Source organism: Lineus longissimus, chromosome 10 (genome assembly GCF_910592395.1).
Source record: "Lineus longissimus chromosome 10, tnLinLong1.2, whole genome shotgun sequence".
Classification (NCBI taxonomy): Eukaryota; Metazoa; Nemertea; class Pilidiophora; order Heteronemertea; family Lineidae; genus Lineus; species Lineus longissimus.
In genome coordinates, this window is record NC_088317.1 from 13,608,095 (window position 1) to 13,631,391 (window position 23,297).

The following is a 23,297-nucleotide window of genomic DNA, read 5'->3' on the forward strand; positions in this document are numbered from 1 at the left end:
GTGTAGAACAGGTTACCACAAGCCTCTTGGACACGAGGTTAAAAAAGTTCTTGATCCGGTCTACTTTTGGTCACGTGGTATCATTCATGTTAATGTAGTGACCTACATTGTAATGCATTACATTCATGTACACTGTGTACATCAGACATGACTGGTTTGGACGAGCATCAGTCCATGTTTTGTGAGAAAGCACTTGTTTAGAAAGACGCATGGGAATCGTTTTATTTCGCATAAGGGAAGCTGTAATTTGGGGATTTGTGAAAGTATGTTGTAGTGATTGAATCCGATATAAATTTCCTTGCTTGTACAGTCTGATTGTGCCTTGAAATGATGAGGCGCTGACCTGTTTTCGGGCCGCTGTGTTTTCCGGGATCACTCACTGCACTGTGGAATGTGCATTGTAAATGCATTGTGTATCAATCGTGATATTTGATCATGGATCCTGCTATACTAAGGAATTATCATAGATAGTTTTTGTGCAGTAGATGCATGGCATGTGCAGATATGGCCATGCTATGGCGGGTTTTTTTCACACTATGAATAACTAGTCTGCACCATTGCGCTTTACCGAGATTGTTGATGTCTTTGAATAAGACGCTTCAGAACTTCGGTTCCGGATATGACAACGATATGGTACGGTTTGCGATGTCTAGTGTTTTACGGATATGACCGTTAAAGCGTGTCTCCTTTTAAGAAAACACTGCGTGACTGCATTCATCTGCGCTCAACTGCCTACTATTTAAAACTAGATGACGGCTTGATACAATCTTGGGTCATCCACCATACTCGATTGACGCTGTAGGGTCATGCTAATTCCCGACCTACCCCGACATTTCCCGACTTGTGGAAAATGCTGCCAAAATATAGTGTATTAATCATCAGAATATTTATATTTGTACTGTTTACATACATATACACTAATACAGCACGTCTGTTAATTTCAGGACTTTTGAACGATGCTAAGTAAGTTGAGCAAATCAACTCCAATAATTAATTTATGCTGGGTTCAGACAAGGCCATATGCATGTACAGTTTACAAGGGTGCGTAAGAAAGCAGGAACGGACCGGAACGGAGTTAAAATTTGCCGAAACGGAGCATCTAGTGGTTTTAAATGGCATCTGTAGGCAAGATAGGGCCCCTGAATTATAAATTATGTTCATATAATGAAGATTAGACTTCTTTTCCATGATAGCCCCTAAATATTTAATGAGGACTAAATTTACTTTCACACAGAGCTGAAGTGACGTCATCAGTTCTTGTGCAGTATAAGCGCTGTCTGCTACTGGAATCGGCCTCGACCAAATCAGGCAATATCATCAATATCACGATGGAAAAGAAGTCTGATCTTCATTATATGAACATAATTTATAATTCAGGGGCCCTATCTTGCCTATAGATGCCATTTCACTAGAAGCTCCGTTTCGGCAAATTTTAACTCCGTTCCTGCCCATTTTGGTTCGTTTCGGTCCGTTCCTGCTTTCTTATGAACCGGTTTACAAGAAGCGACAACCACAACTAACCTAGATTACCGACCTGCAGAAAAATTGCGGTCGGTTGGGTAGATGTAACTTGCTTTGCTCAACTTAGCATCGTTCAAAAGTCTTGAAATTAACAGACGTGCTGTATATGTATGTAAACAGTACAAATATAAATATTCTGATGATTAATACACTATATTTTGGCAGCATTTTCCGCAAGTCGGGGTAGGTCGGGAATTAGCATGACCGGACGCTGTACGTAGTTTCAGCGTACCCGGTAGTCAAATATGACACTGTGGTTCCGGACATAAGGTTGATACAATTTGTGCTTGACTGACATGACCTCTAAAGCACATCTCAAATCTCCTTAGAGAAAATACCGGTACTGCCTTGTGCGCCTGATTATCGACTATGCATGATTTGCAGTTGCCGTTCAGTGAGCGCAATTGCACAGTGTTCTTTGAAGGATGCGGTAGTGATCGTCTCAGTTATGCACAAACCGTACTATCGTCATAAATGGGACCGAAGTGTTGTATTGTAACAGGTCCTGTGGACTAGTGTTTCAGAGGCATGATCGACTAACAACTGTGGTGTCCGAAAAGGGATGTTCCACTACTTTCTATTCTGAATCCGGACCTGACTATGTTTTTAAAAAGATTTTTTGAACATTTTCTTATATTTTCAGATTTGGGGTTAGAATGAACAATTATCCGGCATACCTTTTCCATCGAGACGGGACAGCAGCTGAAAGTAAGTGTATCAGATGAGCCAGTAACCACTAAATAAAAAAATCTGGAGTTGGTGAAGCCATGTGTCCTTGGACAGAACACTTAATTGGCATTTTTGCTAAGTGTGAAAATGTTCTCCAGGCAAAGTTTGTGTTTATCTAGGATGCAAACACGAACATTCACGCATTAGTAAAAAATCATTTCATGTCTAATGCATTCCAGAGAGGTGAGCAGCTGAGCTTATCTTAAAGGGGATTTCGCACACCAAAAATTCAGCCTACTTTTCACATTTTCTCGGGTGGTGAAAATGAACAGTGTCATTTCCTGTGCATAAGTCTGGCGCAGATCAGTTGCTAGATTAGACCTGCTGAACATGTGGACAATACGGTGCACCAAAGGGTTCCATTCAGTAACTTGCGTATGACTTGATGATGCTTTGATACCTACTGAGGTGAGGGAAGGGCATTGTATTTGTCGTAGGATATACGCTTTAAGTTGCAGCCTCTCTTGGTGTCGTTGTTCGTTTTCAAGGCATGCTTTGTAACTACTGGAGCTATAGACTTGAAACTTAGTACACATGTTCCCGTATGAAATGACACCCCAGAGACTGAAGTTCGGTCTGGTTCGATTCCTGAGTTTGCCAACAGGTGGCTGAAACCGAAAACACAAAAATTTCTATATTTCCCTAACAGGGCTCAATCAGCACCACATTTTTATCAGAGGTTAGGTACATGTAATGACATACAATATCAAACAAGTTTTTGATTTGACCTTCTTTTCTAGGTCACAGAAGTCAAATAGTGTAAATTGTCCGATGGTGGCATGTTGCATATTTTACTGGAGCTATTCAGAGTTCTCCACTATCATGACGATGCTTTTTATCCAGGCACAGCACCCAGACAGAATCATTTTTCCCACTTTAGCACCCGGACAAAAAGTTAGCACCCAGGCAGATTCATGGAGTTTGTAATGGTTTTACTGTTAGAGCACACGGACAGGTTTTGCTGCGCACCTGGACAGAACTGAAGTGAATTCTCAATTGTTTCAAAATATTTGCACCCGGGCCAAAAAAATTGTTGTGGAGAACACTGCTATTGACTTGGAACTTGGTACATATGTAGCGCTATGATTGTTATGAAACAGCCCTCACCATTTCATTAAAAAACAATTAACTAACTTGAAATTAAGTCTGCCAGAAATTGAAAATGAGCATGCCGGTAATTATTTGCGAGGTGGACCTGGTTTACACGAACAGTACACATCTGTTTGTTCAGTGTCTCTGGCATATTACTTGAATATCACTGCCTAAATTATCCAATGACATAAATCTTATTTGGCCTAACACTAACTCCCCCTGCAATGCGAAGGGTTTTTTCTTACTCGTTAATCGCTAAATTTTGTGATGAGCAATAAAACGATATATCTTGTCACGTTTGGACCGCTATTGGCGCTAATACAGTCTAGGTTTGCGATAAATTTGTCCCAGGCTGCGGTTGATAAGGTGACTAATTATTGTTGTCGTTCGTTGTGATAATCATGCCAGCCCAGGTTGCTGCAAAATGAAGTCTGACTTGTGGAGCATTTTACTACCAGTATTGAAAAAGAGACAATTTTGACCAAGGAACAATTGACTGAGCAGTGATATCGGGGTCTGACAAGAGATTTTGAGGGCAAGACAAAACTTGTTTTTAGGGCAGATAATTTTGTCTTCTGGCACCAACCAGACAGAAGGACACCAAGGCAATAACTCGACATTTTGAACTATTTAAAATACTGTGTTGCAAAAGAAATTGGCGACAATTTGATGAAATACTGTACATTTCATGAATGAACCAAGTGACAAGCTGTTTGTGTCCATGTCGAGACTTTGATAAAGCTTTTTACGGGTGAGGACAGTGGCCCTGGCCATTTTTGATATTGAAATATCACAGGCATAACAGGTGGCTATGCTAATCTTCTGAGATGATGCAGGAATAGTTGAATACTTGATAGACCGCAGTAATCGGTGGTGTTGGTGTGTCATGTACATGTACAGCCACAGCAAGACTCGGCCCTGGTTGTCAGTGACTCTGCTTTGAGCATGACATAATCAGGCAGTGAGAATGTGATGAATTGTTTTTTACTTGTATACGATTGGATATCACTCAGTGAGCTATGGATTTTGGATCATGGATAAGTTCAGACCGCTGCATATTGTCAAATTGTTGTTGTGAAATTCATTATTTTCAACTGCTTCAGCTTGGATAATATCACTAGGGGAAACATCTTTTTTTTAAAGTTCATAAAGACATCCCTTAAATGTCTCAAAATTCTGTGGTATTTAGCCTGCTCTAAATTACCAGTCCTCTACATGTAGACGTGTACATGTATGTTGCAGACACCATGGGGCAAGTGTTGATATCAAGTCGTCTGAGACCACAGACTAAACAGGGAGTTATTCATCATGTACCAGAAGAATCGCCTCCAGAGGAATCTTCATCAGCTCTTTCTGTGTCTGATAGTCAAAATGGTCTGCCAGAGTTCTCTGGCCCAGACCAGGCTGACGATTGTTCTTTGAGTGTAGAGGATGTAGGCTCTGAGTATGGCGGCGAAATTCCTGATGGTTTTGAAACACAACCTCCGGATGCATTGGCAGATGAGTGTGGACCAGAACAGGAGGAAAGGATGTACGGTGCGATGTCTTATTTTGATGCAGAGGGTTTTTATCGAGACTTTGGCCTGAATCGTGAAATATCCCAACCCGAGACCCCAAGTAACAGTGCATCAAATGAACAGGTGGATGGTGACGTGTGTCATGGGTTAAGTGTACCTGTGCTTAACAGCAGTCAGTCTCGGGGGCAGTTTAATAACAGTAGTAGCCCCCCTGAAATTTGTACTGATGTGCAGCAACATCTTCATGGTTACAACGCAGACAATGGTGTTAGCACTCTCTACAGAAGGTCAATTCAGGAGCCTTGTGGTCACGATAGTCCAAATGGACCTGGTTACAGTGCAGATGATGGTGTTAGCTCCCTCTACAGAAGGTCAATTCAGGTGCCTTATGATGACAATAGTCCAAATGGACCTGGTTACAGTGCAGATGATGGTGTTGGCTCCCTCTACGGAAGGTCAATTCAGGTGCCTTATGATGACAATAGTCCAAATGGACCTGGTTACAGCGCAGATGATGGTGTTGGCTCCCTCTACGGAAGGTCAATTCAGGTGCCTTATGATGACAATAGTCCAAATGGGCCTGGTTACAGCACAGATGATGGTGTTAGCTCCCTCTACGGAAAGTCAATTCAGGTGCCTTATGATGACAATAGTCCAAATGGGCCTGGTTGCAGCACAGATGCTGGTGTTAGCTCCCTCTACGGAAAGTCAATTCAGGTGCCTTATGATGACAATAGTCCAAACATGCCAAATGGACCTGGTTACAGCGCAGATGCTGGTGTTGGTTCCCTCTACGGAAGGTCAATTCAGGTGCCTTATGATAATGATAGTCCAAATGGACCTGGTTACAGTGCAGATGATGGTGTTAGCTCCCTCTACAGAATGTCAATTCAGGTGCCTTATGATAACGATAGTCCAAACATGCCAAATGGACCTGGTTACAGCGCAGATGATGGTGTTAGCTCCCTCTACAGAAGGTCAATTCAGGTGCCTTATGATGACAATAGTCCAAATGGACCTGGTTACAGCGCAGATGGTGGTGTTAGCTCCCTCTACAGAAGGTCAATTCAGGTGCCTTATGATGACAATAGTCCAAACATGCCAAATGGACCTGGTTATAGCGCAGATGATGGTGTTGGCTCCCTCTACGGAAGGTCAATTCAGGTGCCTTATGATAATGATAGTCCAAATGGACCTGGTTACAGCGCAGATGATGGTGTTAGCTCCCTCTACAGAAGGTCAATTCAGGTCCCTTATGATAACGATAGTCCAAATGGACCTGGTTACAGCACAGATGATGGTGTTAGCTCTCTCTACGGAAGGTCAATTCAGGTGCCTTATGATGACAATAGTCCAAATGGACCTGGTTACAGCGCAGATGATGGTGTTGGCAGTCTCTACAGAATGTCAATGCAGGAGCCTTATGGTCATGATAATCCAAATCAACCTTTTTACTCAAAATCTGCCCATCACGGAATGAAGGCTAATCCAGTTTCGCGGACAGATTCCGTGGTTGAACCACACTTGAGGCGAGCTGATGCGGTCTATGTGATTGGTGCATGTTTACCACCTGAGAAATGCAAGTAATGTTAGATGTGCTATTACTAGTATTAGTTTTTAGGACCCTCGTCTTAGCATCTCTCTTAGCATGTCAGATTTCCGATTTTTGGCGGAATCTCACTCAACGATAAATCTGATGGTATGGGATGACCTCTTTCTGAGCTTTCTGTGGATCTTTGAATATTCAAAATCAGCCCAAAAATGAGCATTTTAGTCACACTTTCGTGCAAGCGAGTGCTGGTCAAAGGGGAAGGTTTTCAGATTTTTTGCCCAACTGATTGGCATCCCTGCCTATTCAAGGAACTGGAATGGTCTGCATTTTTTACCGACAATGAAATTAGTGCATTGACTTTGGCTCTCTTTAAATAAAACTCTCTCCAAAAAAACTGAAAAGACATATGTTGGTGATGGTTCATTCTGGATTTAGCCTGTCAACACGTGATTGGCAATGACACGATCAATCTTAATTTTGTCTGACACTGTGCCGCGAAGGATTTATAAGATTTGTTGTAAACACATCACCGGATTGTGAATAAGACTTAGCACTTGGATTGTTGATATCTTGCTACATTGTGTCTCTCGCTAGAGGTCAGTTGTGATGGCAGGTGAGCAGTGTCCATCAGTTAGTTATAATTCAAAACGGGTCTGTCCTATTTTCGCTTTTACCTAGGTACTCTTTTCCCGTTCAAGGCAAAATCAAAGAGTTATTGGCACGGGTCACAATATTTTTACAGATAAACGTGTTACGGTGCATTGTTTCTTAAGTGCGAAAGTTTAAAATCTGATCTTGGCCAAAGGTTACCAAATAGCTCCGTTCAAATGTCTAAATGTTCTTCCGTCAATCTCAGCTGATTGACGCTGTATTGCAAGTTTGATTGTGTTGTTTCTACTTGCACTTGCAGGAACTGCTCTATTATGACTTATATTTTTGAAAAATTCTAGACTTTCTTCAAAGTGATTGCGTATCTTGCGTGTTTCAGAACCTGTTGGTGGCCCTCCAGAGACGCCCGAAGCATTACAGGCCTCACAGAGCCCAACACCAAGCCAAGGTAAGCCGGAGGGATCGCCTGAAGCTGTCGTTTCATCAGCAGATAGCCCACCGCCATCCGTGGTGACCGTGCCCTCACCGATCTCCACCACATTACTGGAAAAGACAAAAGCGCAGAGTATATATGGCGGCAACTTAGGATTCCTAGGAGCCGGACACTCAGGGATTCGACCACGAGTCCGGGTCGGACCCGTCAAAGGCATTTTGCCGTCATATAGCCCCCAGCCTAAAGCAGCTAATTATATATGTATGTTCTGATGAATAGAGTCCCTGCCATTTGAAATAGATTCTTCTTCAATTGCACCTATATTATTTACCCAGTGGTATTGGTGATCCCCGTGTGATTCCTTATGACCCTGGTTTCTGGATCCCATTCACACGAATACATTCAAACTGATGCAGCTAAAACATGTTAACCATTGTTCGTCCTGAACTTGTGTATTATCGGGGAAGCCAGCAATAGTTTGTAATGATAGTTTGGAGATAGTTCAGTGTCTAATGCTAATCAAACTAGACCAGAACCCCATTCACGTGTGAAGGAATGTGATGTGATATACAGTTAGCTGACCAATCTAGAACAGTAAAGCGCCATGTGTAACATTCAAATCATTTACTTACTGTTGTTTTATAAAAATACAAGCTCATAAGTGCAGTTGAAAAAGGAGCTATTCCTCTGGCAGAGATATAGAGACGCCATAACATGGTGTTTGCAAACGTTTAACCCTTTTTGATGACTAGGTGTGTGTCCTTTTTTCTTAGAACTCCTTTTGCTAGTCCAAATGCCAAGGTCATTAGGATGATGTCATTGTGATGGTCTTTTATCTCCTTGTGGTGTCACAGAATTTATATGCTGCCAGGACAAAATGTGAGACTGAAAAATCCTAACACAGAAAGGCAGTAATTTACTAGTACTAGTACTTGCTCATCGGTAACTTCTGCTAACGTTATTTTTTGATTTCTTGAAAAATTGGCACAAATTACTGTTTTCCAGTTGATAAAAGACAAAGGCATGATATCATCACTAAAGATTGGCACGAGTGATTGCCCATGTCTTCTCTTTCAGTGGTGTCCAGCAGTGTCTTAGGTTGATTCTTCAGTCTTTGACTATTGTCCTTTCCATATATGTCAGACCACTGTGACCTTGGCCATGCAGATAATTCTGACCTGGGCCATCCAAACATCTATGACCTTGACAAACCTAACATCTCGTACATCTATGACCTTGGCTTCCCAACGTGTTTGACCTCTTCTGACCTTGATCATCCAAATGTCCCTGACCTCGCTGAAATGTTTTCTAACCTGTCTTGACCTCTCTGACCTTTAATAACTTGTCTGACCTGTGTAACCTTGGCTAAAACCTGCCGTCTCTGATCTCTTTACTTGGCCTTCCAACCAGCTCTGAGCTTAAAATATCCTTTGACCTTGCATCTTGACTTCGACAACTGGATTGGTTCAGTCCTGAATGAACTACTTTCTCTTGACTTGCTGACACCTTTCCCTTCTCTCCACTTCCACAGTGGTCTGAGAGCGATTTCATCTTGGGACATTTTCAACTTGTTTTACAAGTCGACTGACTTTGTTTTATCAGATTTTTTACAGTTTCGAAGTCGAGGAGGACATCTGCGTAGGGAGGTAGACAATGATATTTTTTCTGTGGCTGGGTATACTGATACAATAGAAACCACTTTTTTGTCATGGCCACACTTTTGTTTCACCAGAGAATGAATACGTGTCCAACAAGTCTTTTTTAGCAGTTTTTCCCTGAAGTGAGAAAATGAGAGTCATAGGCGTAGGCAAGAGGGGGTCCAGGGTGCAAATGGTCTCCCTTTTTGGGAAAAATCTTTGAATTTTGCCAAGAGAAGCCCCAGGTGCTGAGTTATCTTTGAGATTAACCTCAAAATCCCTTAATTTTGGGAGAGAAAAAGTTAGCTCAGGTAAAACGACCTTCCCTCTCAAAATTCTGACTCGGCCTATCCTATGAGAATTGCATTTTCAAAATATGTTTGATGAGTCACAATACAATGTACATGCTCCAGCATCAAGGGACACAGCTGTGTGCAGTAAATGCTTGTGATTGAAAACTTAGAATGTGAAAAAAGTGTGGCCATCTGTGTAATATTATAGTAACCTTTAGCATTTTAGGTTTTGTCCATAGAACACACAGCCAAGGTTGATATCACAATAAGTGCCTGTTTTTCATAGCCGGGCCCTAAACCTTAGTTTAAGAAATAACTTGAATTGCCACGGTCTTTACTGAAAACCTTTCAGTAGAAGTCAATCTGCTCAATCGGCATTTACAATCTGAGCATATCTGCCCTGAATCCATCTACACCAGTGTGGAGTGAGGCAAAGATACATATATATATATGCCTGGAGTCTCACGCCGACAGTGGGGATCGAACACGGTACCTTATGGAGCTGGTCGGAACCCCGAACCGCTACACCACTTGACTCCGACAGATAAGGCCAATGCGGGGGAGCTTGGCCAAAGACGAGTTTTGAATCGATGACAGAATCTGTAGATGGAGGCAAATAAAAAGCCACCTAGTTAACATTTTAAGGGAGTCCAAGTCGTCGAGCTATGATTAAAAAGTCAGGAGCCTGTCTTTATTTGTCATTTAGTGTTATTGGCTGTGTAGTCATGGACAACCCCTACCATACTGCTTCTCACTTTTACTGAATTTTCCATTCATCTCTCTGTTGACACCAAGTATGTTTGAAGCACTGGATGAGGATGTAAACCCATGACAAAGTTGTGTTTGCTACAAGTACAACATAATATAGGCATTTTGTTCAAGCGCCCTTCAACCTGCAATGAGCATCTACGCAGTATCTAATTGCAGTGTTCTCCACACCCTTTAATAAAGGGGCGGCTTGCCCCCACTTATCCCCGGCCCCAGGGGCCCCGTTTTCCACAACCCCTTAAAAATGGTAGCGGGCCCCTCTTAAAATTTTTTGTTAAAAATGACCTAATTTGTTTTAACCACCTTCAAATGCTATATAATGACCCCATACACCTTTAATGAAATAAGTCTGAAGTCCCTGAAATCTTCAAAATAGGACCTTAAGAATTTAAGAACAATTTAAGAACGTGTGCGCAAAAACAGAAAAAGCTGTTAGATTAACCCCACCTTAAAGGCCTACGCCGTTCGTTGAAAATTTTGAATTTGTAATTGAAGTTAAAAATGTCCAATTGCTAAAATACATACTGAATATAAATGTCAACATTGCCGTTGTGTAGACTGATATACAAATACTATGAATACCAAGTTTAAACAAATTTGTATTCACAATAACTGCACTACGGCATTGTGTATTAGTGGACTTCTATTTAACTGGACCACAAGTAATTACAAACAGAGTACCCCTTTAAACTCAAAGGCTGTGGAGAACACTGAATTCGTGTTTAGGAATAATATATGAAAAGTAACTTCATCATTAAAAAATTCTCAAAATTCATGTTTTGAAGCCATGGGTTTACACTTCTCATCACTCTAGGCTAAATAAATGAACTTTGTTCCCTGTACTGCTTTGCGTTGAAAGACTTGAGAGGGTTAAACCACAAATTAACTGTCCGGCATGAGATTCTGATAAGTTTATATAAAGAATTAGAAATAATGAGTAACTTTATTGTCAATAGGTGGCAGTAGTTAACGGTCCGATGCACAACAGATTTCCTGCCCATGTCAAACCCATGTCAATTTCATCCACAGAAGATCTTGTATTTTGTTGGACCGCTAACCAAATGCTCTACTGCCACCTTTTGGCGATATAGTCCCCCATTGTTGTAAATAATCATAAGACCATGTTGCAATTTCAAGTTGAGTCTTCTCCTCTTGCTCCTCCTCACCCGAGGCAGGGTAATTTTTTTATAAGGGCCTGTGTCTGCAAAACATCACTTTTCGATAAGGTTTCACTGTTGAACCCCTTGAGGAGCCTCATTGCCTAGTGGGTTCGATCCCAGGGAGAACCCAGGATTGTATTTCTGGATTAACAGGCATGGCTTTCAAGGAACTAAAATTCCTGGCTCTTTACAATTTGTACATTAACGTATGAAATACTCAAGGATCTGTCGGATGAGACTAAAAGCCGTGGTCCCTTGGTACCGAGTGTCTATGCCAGGGCAAGTAAAAGATCTCACATAGGTGGACAGTAGCCTGTAGTGGATTCCATACCTCCGGCAAAAATCCAATATGGTTACGACGCCGGTAATAATATGATATCATTGAAATTTATGAGTAGGCTCTCATATGCTGCTTGCTTGCTGGTCAAATTAATTAGAAGACCAGAACTTTGTATTTTTCCATAAACATGAAAGTGTGATGCGTGCCGAACTTCACCAAGTTTATGGGAGTGACTCCGCGCAAAATGCTGTTTTTGCAGACATCGTCTCTTGAAAAAGTCAAGATTTCCCCTCAAGATATTTGTGATTTTTAATAGGCATGTGACTGAGCCCCTCATCAAGGCATGCAGTTTTCCAAAGCCTTCAAATTAATGTGATGCATACCATACTGTGATGTGAGTCCAAGAATAGATCAATCACTGTGTAAAATTATTTTTGAAACGTATAGCATGATGCAAAGCTTCAGTAGGTTTTCAAGTGGAGTATGGCATTGTGACATTTTCAAGATCCTACAAAGATTGAGGGTTGACTGTACATATAGGTACCACCATTTTGGCCATAAATTAATTTTTTTTAACAAATTGAATGCCAATTTCAAGGGTGGGGAGTCTAAGATATTGATTTGATGGGAAGGGGGGCATGGTCATGATGGTATGAGAGAGGTAAGTGAGATTTAGCTGGGACGTTAATCAGTTGAGGGATATTCTTCATGCTGGCACATGTTATTCTGTAGAGACTGCTTAAACTGAAAAAAATGTATATCACATTTTGTAGTCTAATTGGGAGTTTGATAAACATGAGGTGCGGAGGGGCAATAGAAGACTCAGGTGGGTGATATCTGGTTGAGTTTAGGTTCGCTATGTTTTGAAATAGAATATCGCATAGTTTAGCATTACGTTTGGACTATTCTCTTGCAATGAAATTGTTGTAATGCTTGCAAATGTAACTGAATGTCTCACATGTCCTCTTGTTGCCTTTCAGATGCCTACAGACCTTTAACTTATAGTCCAGGTGCCGGGTCAAATATGAGCCTGACTCCATCGCCCGGTGTCGATTACTCACCATATGAAAGCCGGGAAGCGGCGCCGGGTTATCAACAATACGTGCAGTCCGTGCCATATTACCAGTATGCGGCAGCCTACGCCCAGGCCCAGGCCCACGCGCAGGCCCAGGCCCAACAACAAGGAATGCCTGGTTACCTTCCCTATAGCCTGCCAGCGTCAGCTGCACTGGCATATCAAACAGCTGCGCTACAGCAGCAGCAACAACAACAACAACAGCAACAACTGCAACCAGCACCATCAGCGTACCAACTGCCACCTGGGTATCAGGCGCAGGCACAAGCACATGCGGCCAGAATGGCGTATGCGCCTCAGGTAAACGATTGCGTCTGAAAATATTAAAAGTGAGAAACACGCAAGGTAGAATTGGGTAATAGTAACCCCGGTTTAATTGTTGCCCGCCCCTGCCTGTGATATCGATTGATATCTCCATGCATCAAACAATGCAGGGACTACGAATAAACCGGGGCTACAATTACCCCATTCTACCTTCCAACGCATGTGAGTGAGAGTGCTCTCAGCACCTTTAGATACAACAGACAATCTGTGTCCCTCGTTCTGGTCACTTTTTAACAATTGACCATTTCTATTCTCCAAAACTGTGAGTTCGGAGGGTAAGAGGGATTTGGTGACAGCAAGATGTTTTCTGGACTTTTACGGTATGTGACTCGGAAGTGTACCACAGTTGATCATGCCTGTATTGCGAACTTCTGCAGTGGTGACAAATTACTACAGTAGAACCTCTCTTTTAAGGGAACCCTCGGGACTGATAAGTGCTGTCCTTAATAGGGAGGTGTCCTGATCGGAGAGGTCAAATAGAGTGGAAACACCCAATTTGGGACCAAAACTAGTGTCCTTAATAGAGAGGTGTCCGCTAAGGGAGGTTCCATTGTATATCCTATATTTGGTATATTCGCCCTTCTATCATGGCAGGAACTGGTGTAAATCGCGGAACTGATATTTACCTGTGTGCAGTGTGAAAATCCACACGCAGCCGTTCAAGTCCTTGTCTCCTGGGCAACAATCCTGTAATACGCTGACCAAATGGCGCCATTTTGTATAGTCTTCGGAAGTTTCTGAGCATTTCTGCAAATAATGGAATAGTCATGAGGCGTGCCGTGTGCAAAACGGATCAAGTTGAGCACAGCGCAGGAACTTTGTGAAAGGGGCAAAGCATTGAATGGTGTTTTTTTGTTTTCCGTTTTAAAAAGTGCATGCGGATAACTGTTGATAGTTAAAATCTGGTCCGTGATTCACACCGGCTCAGTAGGGTACATATGTAGAAGGGCGTATTGACATGGAAACAATGAATTGAGCTAATCCTCAACTCGCCTGTCGTTTTATTCTTCTTTCTCTCTTTCTTTACACAGCAGGTTGCAGGTTTAAGTCCGTACGCAAGTTCTCAAGGGATTGGTGCAAGTTCACTTCCACAGTACATGTATGCCCCGATGATGGGTGCGGGTGCTAATCCGGCATTATATGGTAGTGTGGTCCCAGGCCAGGCAGCTGCTTCCATCTACAATCCCTATCAACCAATACAGCCTCAAGAGGATTGGTAAGTTGGGGACCAATGTTCGAAAGGCGCTGTAAAAATGATTCATCTCTATGAAAAAAGGCAGTCCGCCATGAAGTCCGCCAGGTTGTGTACAGTGCGCTCACTAATACTCCTTTCGAGTCTGACTGGACTTGGGATGTACAGATAGTGCTGCAGCTCGCCAACCACAGGCAACATGCTCATCACAAGACCAGACCACAATGGTGAAGGACTGGTGGGGGGGGAACTGTAGGACACACTGACAATACATACATGTCATTGGCGATAGCTGTAGGAATAACATCATGGTCGTCGGCTTGTTTTTACTACAGCTGTATTAAAAGTGTTTGAGAATAGTTTTGAAGTTGCCGGTTTTAAACCTTTGAATCCGGTTCAAGTATGTTACCCTTCTGATCAGGTATGACCGTTTTGTTTTTCAGAGGCAAGTTTCTGATGATGTTAGTAAAGAGCAAGATATGTCGGGATGCCGCACAATGCCCTAAAAACTCAACGTTGAAGACTTGTTAGACAAATGAAGTGTTTTAATGATGTCTTTTTTATGAAATACCGAGAGCCAGAAGGGGCAGCGTGTTTTGGTGCGTGTGGTCGTGATGAGTTTTCTTCACCAGATTTACTTTTCGTTGGTGGTTTCGTCAAAATATTGGTTTCGCACTGAAAACGAGGTACAAATGCTTTATGAAAGCAACATTCATTCTGTCATTGATTTACTCGATGTCTAGCTAACTGAAAGAGCTGCTGTAGAACGCCATCTAATCAATCAGTGGAGAAGTTGATTGACTCATTGTCATCAGTATATTAATAAAAAAGCTGTTTACGTCGCGTACAAAACAAAAAACGGCACCTCCTGATCCAAGTTGGGCGAATAGGGTCGACTTTTACTCGGATTCTTGGTTTCTGTCTGGATCTCATATGATGCGTGATCATTTCTGTGCTGTTATTTGCTTTTGCCTCGAATATAAACAGTGCTATTATATATTGAGTCTTTTCGTCAAAGGAGTTTAAAATATTGAGTTTAGAGAGCTGTGCGTCAACTAGGAAATAATGTTTAGCTCTATAACCAGTTATTGGGCAATTGTAATGTAAGTAGGAGGAAACCTACGCTGTCGAAGATAGTTGCCCTCTCTATCACATGAGTATAGCACGGCCGACTGGGAATCGAACCCGGGACATCAGAGGTGACAGGCACAGATAATTCCACTGTGCCACTCCGACAGTATCAAAGTAGGGCCAGTACCAGAGTAGAACACCTTTCTTCTTCACAACATTGGTTTTCATGATACTATTGTGCTCATCTGCTAATAGAAGACCATCACAACTTTTAGGTGACTGACAAAAGAAAAAGATTGCTAGAGATGATGTTCTAAACTCTGTTTTGTCATGATCAAAGTACATTGTACAATGAAATATATACACTATTGAGTCGGATATATGCAAGTCTCACTATAAGTAGTACCTAAAAATGAGAATGTTTGAGAAATGAATTCCCCCGGGTGCTGACTTGAAAATGAAACTGAAATGCTTGTGTCCTGTCAAAACATCCCCAGACAAAAGCCTCCCAGGGTTCACAGCAAGAGTGAAAGTGGCACAATGGTTGCCTTTGCTCGCATATACCTGCAACTTTGTAGGCTGATTTTAATACTACATGTACATTTAAGGTAAGATGGTACAATTACCGCCTTGGTGTCCATTGATGTGTGCTACCAGCTCATTTCCACACTGTAGGGGCTATACGTTGTTCTGGAGCTATAATTGTAACACTTTACCTTACATTTCTCAGCTTTAAGAACTTGAGAAAAGAAGACGTTACTTCAAAAACTTGTTGACAAAGTGTAAAAGTCAAAATAGGTTAATGCTATCAAAAAATAACATTAATTGTTATGGTGGACTGAATTTGAAAGAGACTTGGCTCTCCTAACGGGTGTTTTGAAATGAGGAACAGTGTCGCATGTAACTGATAAACTTGGAAGAGCATACATGTATTTCGGTACATCTTGACCCTCAATGTATAGACATTGCTAAGTTTTATAGACACCGGGCGTCTAATACCTTGACGAAAATGCATGCAATCTCTCTCAAGCTGAAGTTGATCGGCTATTACTCACTCATAAATGGCATCGCTGTACACACAATGGTAACAAGTTAGCGTGAGGCCACTGACCATCGCCATTGCTCGATGAGCCGTCTGATATCTCGGCAAGTGTAGCATTTTTGTGTCTCATTCAAAAACCACCATACGCTTTGCGTTGAAACTTACGCAGTGTCTAGAGAAGATTGAAAGGGCAAGCCCTGTGAAGTTATTTTAAAATCCAGCTCATAAACAGTGCAGTGGCCATGGAGAGTGAAGTCTGTGTGATCGAAAAACGGGTTCACCATATGCTGCTTAATTTACCGCATAGAGATAGTGTACATTGCATACGGCAGAGTCAACTCAAATTTGGGTCAGGTGCACCGTAAATTGAGGCGCGCGATATACAGAAAAATGACACGTATTTCTTCAGTGGTATGGGCGGACGTAACTGGGGCAATACCGCTGGAAGCTCAGTATGATTTCGATAGGTCCTTCAATCATGTAGCTTCAGCTCTTACATGTAATACATTAACATGTACATGCAAGCTGATTCTGGCATTGTATTGTGTCTTCTCTGTTTTCTGTTGATAAAACTTTGTGTTAGGTGTATAAACATGATAATGGGAAACTTGTTGCCGAGATATCATCAGGAATGCCGCATTGTTCAGATGTTGCCGACATGCGATACGATAACGCTCTATTTCAACATGTTCATCTTTGCACTTAGTCAAGGCCTTAAAAAATTTCTATCTACTTTTCAAATGAAAAAAATTATTTCGATTTTTTTGCAAATCAAATTTTTAAATTCAAAAGGCCGTTGAAAATTTGACTGTTCACAGTAGCCATTTCTGAAACTATCTCTTGATCAAAAAGCTCTTCACAGAACTAGCTGGTTTTGTAGTTGATTGAAGGTTGTAGCGATCTGACTGATTTTTCTCGCTGGCACCTGTGTTGACCTCCGCACACAAGTGATTTTTGTCGCATGCAATCATTATCGCAGGTCGCTGCAACAAAAATCTCTTTTTGTGGCTCGCTTAAGTCTCCGTTCTTCTCCTTTAAGTTATTGAAAATTTTGTAATTGACATGGTTGTGAGTAATTCATTTGATGATGGGTTTTGAGCCGATTATGTTCTGAATCTGAATTAGACGGCGGCATTCTAACCAGCTTGTGATGCATGTTTGCTGATGTGCGCGTGTTCTCTGCATAGCGTGTGAATGGTGTTTCTCGCAAGCGTTGGAACTACATGTACAGTAGAACCTCTCTATTAAGGTCACCCTCGGGACTGACAAGTGCTGTCCTTAATAGAGAGGTGTCCTGATCAGAGAGGTCAATTTGAATTGAAACACCCAATTTGGGACCAAAACTAGTGTCCTTAATAGAGAGGTGTCCGCTAAGGGAGGTTCTACTGTACACTGATAATTCGAGTACTATAGACTGTATGATGTAAATCTTTACTTTTCTCAACACATAGAGTTTATTTATATGTGTCTGACTCAAATGCACTTGAAATCGATTTACTCTAGACTTATTTTGATAGGAAACTTGACTCCAATGGGGAGGGGTGGTGCGGTGGGCGACCTAACTCAGTTTCAGACTCATTTCTTGAAATAAATTGAACTATCCAACTTTTGCATTGATGAAGGATAATGTCTTGGGATAACCTGTCATACATGATTGTTTGAATCCGTTGGCGAAAGCCCTTGTTTGGAGTGGGTGTTGAGGGTAGTTAAGGCACGCTGTGTGGTCATTACCAGGATGCTTATACCTCTTGCTAAAATAAATGTACTGGTCAGCAGAGCATAGGCTTTGACTTGTCTAAGAAATATTCAAATGTAGCAGATATCTATTAATCCAGTTACATGCATTGTGTACTTAAAATACCTTCACTGTTGGCAAAATATTTGAATGCATTTTCCGCTGTATCCTAGGGCCACACTCATTAAAGGGACACTGTAGATATTTTAAAAGGAACATTTGGGCATGAGAAATGTTGGTTTTACATACAAAAACGGCATCCACCAGGACCGTGACATTTCTGAACAGAATGATTAAAAAACCATTGATTTGCAATGAAAACAATGTATTAGAACTGTGTGTATCCGTAGGTGTGTCTGGGTTTCACAAGCTATGTCCATAATTGCCGCATTACCCTTGCGAAAATCAGTTTTCGAGACCTATCAATTAGACGCGAGTAGGTTTTTAACTATCAAGTGTATATAAAGAAATTTTTTGATGAAAAAAAATTTGAATTTTGCTATATTGGCGTGTTTTGAGATATTTCTGCCAGTTGGCTGAAAAGAGTGGAAATATCAACGTCTGTCCAATTTGTCGATTATCTGGTCAACTACCTAATCTGATTATCTGGTCTACTACCAGTTTACTTTTCACCATTTACTTGCCCGACTGTCCGGAATATCATATGAAAATTTCAGATTCACAACCCCACGTAGTATTTGATACGTCGCGGTCAAACATTGACAATTTAACTGCTAAACGGCTTAAAAAATCAATGATGGTCTTGTCTCAGTCCCCCTTTATTAAAGAAACCATTTGCAATTCCACCATCTTTCAGTAACTTCAGTAACCCAGTTGCTCAATCAGGGTAAGAGACATACTACAGTGCTGGCTCAACAGAGGTAGTCTCCTTCAGTAAATTTACTTGGCGTATTATCAACCTCTTGAATCCCGGTGACCGACCAGTCAGTCATTTTGAAATAACGTTTTTTCCCCAATGACCGACAGGTCGGTCTCAGTGATATTTTTGTTCACTTCAGCTGGGACGCTAGTTTATTGCTTGTTTTAGCATGTTTGATGTACAGTCGGGTCAGTTGGAGCATGCCTGGGTAGATGGTGCCTCGGTACCGGACTTCGGGTTATATGCGGGCGCTATACATCATGAAAGCCGGACCCAATTTCGCAACCGCGTGACCACCCTGGGATCCCGGATTTTCAAGTTTTGGGATTCAAGAGGTTTAGTAGCCCAGTGTTCTCCACTGCCTTTGAGTTAAGGGGGGGGGGGTAATCTAATGTTTTTTTCTGTTTTCGTCATGTTTTAACACGCACCAGGGAAGTTATTGTTAACTTCTTGTTAATAGCTCCTACATGTATTTTGAAGATTTCAAAGACTTCAGAAGTATTTTAAAGGCGTTTGGGGTCATGATATAGCATTTTAAGGTGGATAAAACAATAAGGAGGTCATTTAGATATTATTTTAAGGGACGCTCATTTTCAGGGGGGGGGGCAGAAATCGGACCCCTGGGAATCAGGGGCCCCTATTTTTAAGGTTGTGCAGAACACTGGTAGCACTATGACTTAACGCCAATTACGTGTATTACTGCCAATGCCAAATGAGTAACTAGGCCCTGTTTCCTTCATGTACATGTATTTCAAGGAGCCTAGATTCTTTATATGTTTTCTGTAAATCTGTTTTCTAGTGATCACGTAGTAAGTCAGACTGGCAAAGGTGCTGGTGCCGGTTACGACTTTTCTGAGAAGGATGATCTCGTCATCTTGATGGGGCGGGTTCGTCGTCCCATTTGTTTCCCTTGGTTGGCAACACCAGGGTTGGCGAAATCTTGATTGTTGATGTTGATGTACTGAATGTTTTGTACTGTTTTATTTCAAAGATGCAAACTCTACAAATGAGAGTGGTTCACAAGACACTTTTTCCTGTTGTTTTTAAATGGTTATTCAACATAGGTTTCTTGGTCGTTATTTGATAATTCATAAAGGGCCATCCTAAAATATCTTGATGCTTGTACCGCTATATTCAATCATGTAGTCTTGACCAAAATATTTGGGAGTTTTATCGCAAATCAGGTCATATCCGTTTTTGCTATTTTGAAAAAAGGCCTTTAACTGAAAATACATTCTAACATTCTGATTATAAGAGTTTTACAGAATTCATGGAAATATTGGGGTCATGATTATTAGATGACTGTATAGGTCTACATGTAAACCACAAACCACTAGTTGAAGACAGTCCAAGTGATTACAGCGGTTTCTTCCTCAGCTTCTGAGTTTTCATATCCCATCAGGATGTTTAATTTGCTCCTGTAAATTATGGTGTTTGATTTATATTGCAAACAGAATAAAAGGATAGTACCAAAAAAAAATGTTATCAAATCATAAAACTTCAATGGAGGTCAAAATGGGTGTAATGTCTGTGAGCAACAAGTTGTTTTGTGATGGCCCCCAAGTTGTGCAAAAGCTGTGATTCAGTGGTTGGACAGTTTGTTATTGTGTGAAAGGATGGCGATGAAAAAAACTCGCATTCAAACTCAGTTGGTGACCAATCGGTTGCGTCACACCGGTTTTTATCATGATGGGGCTCCGTCACTGTCGAAAAGATCCCTGGTTAATTTTACTGGTAGAATTTCTTTCTCAGTGGAACGCTTCTGGAGATATTGCCATGAAATGTTCAGGTGGAGAAATGATGAATAAACTGTATGATTGCGGCAAAAAATCATTAGGTTTCCTCAAATTAGTTTTTAGAAATACGTTGTGTACATTTAATCATTGTAGCTCACTGGTGACACACCTAGGGACGGAAAAAAACCGAGGTTGTTGACGTAACCGACGGTTACTGCCTGATTCAGTCTGCAATGTGACTGATGGGCAATCATCTCCACGGTGGCTAAAGGTATCGGTTCACCTGAGAAAAATACATGCTCAACTGGAGAGGAAATGACAACACAAAAGAAACGGACAAAAGATTAGTTCATTTCGAGGGTCGAAAGACTCGCATTTATTATCTTTATCCGATGGTACCCCTCCAACACTGTAATGGGAGGGCCTTGTTTCTATTGTGTTGCAATGGTAAACCAATACCTTAACCCACTGATTTTGATCTCTCCACGGGCAGAGAAATCAAACATGATGACGACTGTAGGATAGATTCCCATAACATAACTTCTTCCTCTTTTCCACTTGATATTACTTAATGACATCTTTTAGGACCAGATGCTAATTTTAGATTTATTGTATTATAAAATACTTTCTATTTATAAATAAAGGAAGGTATATATATACTTAATTCAGACTTTATTTGTTTTGTCAATGCTCTTTAACACCATCAGTGCTGGTGTTTCAACACCCAACACCCCCCCCCCCCCCTTCAGACCCCAGAAAAAAAAATATAAGAAGTGGCTGCATACATATAAGGTATTTTGCAGTAACTTCTCCAAGACAAGGTGAAGGTCTTCTTGAATCAATTTACTATATTTTATTTTTTGGTTGAAAAATGACCCCCTTTCCAACACACCCCGACCCCCCAAAAAATTCCCTGAGTCGGGACAGTTTTATTTTGATATTTAATTCTAGTACATGTGTTGAACGGTTTGGTCTTGTCAGTTCCTCCTTCGCCCTGAAGATGGCGATGGCGTAGTTCTTCGGTAAAGTCCATGTCACTCCGATAACCAGCTCAATGAGGGAGGATTTGGGCCACGTAATTTGTCATGTCCGCTTTTGGTGTTGAAACAATGGCACTGTCCTGGATTTGCCTGGTCCACGTTCTTGAGAAAGGAATTATTTCGCAGCTACATCATCATATATGGCTAGAATCAGCAGTTTATTAGCGGGAGTATCCATCTGGGCTATCCTTATGAGCACTGAGCTTAATGACAGTGTTCAAGTATATCTACCTGGTTCTGCCTAAATTATATCTAAAAATGGAAGCTGCTTAGTTATGTACATATAAGGACCAGTCGGTGCACTGCAATCAGCTGAGGGGGCTTATCTCTAGAATTTCTGATCCGGTAGACAGTGCTGCCAACAGCAGATTTTCGGCTATAGGCCAGATGAATACTGTGTTATTCACTGCTGCTGGAATTATACAGGCATGTACCTCGATCGCATCTCTGGCCCTCTGTGGCCAATCTCAACCAGCCCAAACAATTGCAAACCTTCCTGCAGAAGGTCAAGTGCAGAGGGGCCATCTGCCCCCAACACTAAAATAGTTCAGTTGGCGAACATGATTTGCAGATCAGTGAGATCTGGTCAGGCAATCTACATATATCTACTCCAGCCGAATGGAAAGTGTTTTGGGTTAATTTCAACTCAGTCCATTTCCTCATCCTATTCATACTGGTGAGCGACGAGGCCGGTCCGCTGCAATCGGAAGTTAAACTTCATCCAGCAGTACCCCCCCCCCCCCCCCCCCCAAGACGAGCCACTCATGATGTCCAATGTCTGGACTTCTGGCGCAGTTGTGGAGTATTGACCTTGTGCATGCATTAGTTGTTGATGCTGGGCAGCTGTGGATTTGTACCTTTATATCAATCTGCACAAACAGTATACGGGATGATCTCTGCCAGATTTTTCAGGCATCCAAGTTGTGGACTTTAGTAATCTCTCATAGTGCTAATGGGATTTGTGAAACTTGGATTGTCTGCTTGGTGATTAATTTAGTACACACGGTACGCACCGAGGAGACCGAGGGGATTGGCAAATTTTAGGTTCAATCGCTACCGCTCCTTGAGAGTTCCAGCCACTATAGTCCGGGAGCCAAAGGCTGATATTTACCTGAACCTGGAAATGCCGGATGAAGTTTTTTTCTTTGCTGTTTTCACTAGTCTAGGGGATGCTCATCATGATTCAAGAGGGTGCCCGGTGATATCTCTTGAGCAATTTTCAAAATATGCAAATTAGGTCCGCCATTACTGAAATTCCGTTAATTGACTATATCTCAATTGATATGCATCATACCATAACGAAATTGGTGTCTATACCTAGGTTATCAGGGTCTACGAACACAATAAGCCCATCATTGCAGTAATCAAACGTTTTGAACGCATGCAAATTGTGCAAGTGAGGTCGGCCATTACCAAATTTCAGTTTTTTGGCAATATCGCGGGAAATATGCAGTATAATCTCATCAAATAAGTGTCCATTCCTAGGTTATCAGGGTCTATCCAACCTGGACGAGATGGAGGAGGGTGAGACATCACACATCAGTCAGCTCTACCACAAAGAAGAGGGAAAAGCTCGAATTCAATCTGATGGCAAAGACAGGACTGGAATCC

The 23,297-nt window shown here is 41.6% G+C and overlaps 1 protein-coding gene across 3 annotated transcripts; it reads left to right on the top strand.

Annotated features, from left to right (window-relative positions):
- The first annotated feature begins 141 nt into the window (after positions 1-141).
- LOC135494265 (uncharacterized) lies at positions 142-21,310 on the top strand. 3 transcript variants are annotated; one of them, XM_064782167.1, is made up of 6 exons: positions 142-263; positions 2,165-2,229; positions 7,400-7,714; positions 12,572-12,966; positions 14,022-14,206; positions 14,626-21,310. In XM_064782167.1, coding segments are annotated over exons 2-6 (948 nt in total). In that variant the 5' UTR covers positions 142-263; positions 2,165-2,177; the 3' UTR covers positions 14,627-21,310. The 3 variants fall into 3 exon arrangements, with proteins under 3 accessions (XP_064638237.1, XP_064638239.1, XP_064638240.1); XM_064782169.1 differs by having other exon boundaries at positions 14,025-14,206; XM_064782170.1 differs by having other exon boundaries at positions 7,400-7,468.
- The last annotated feature ends 1,987 nt before the right edge of the window (positions 21,311-23,297 follow it).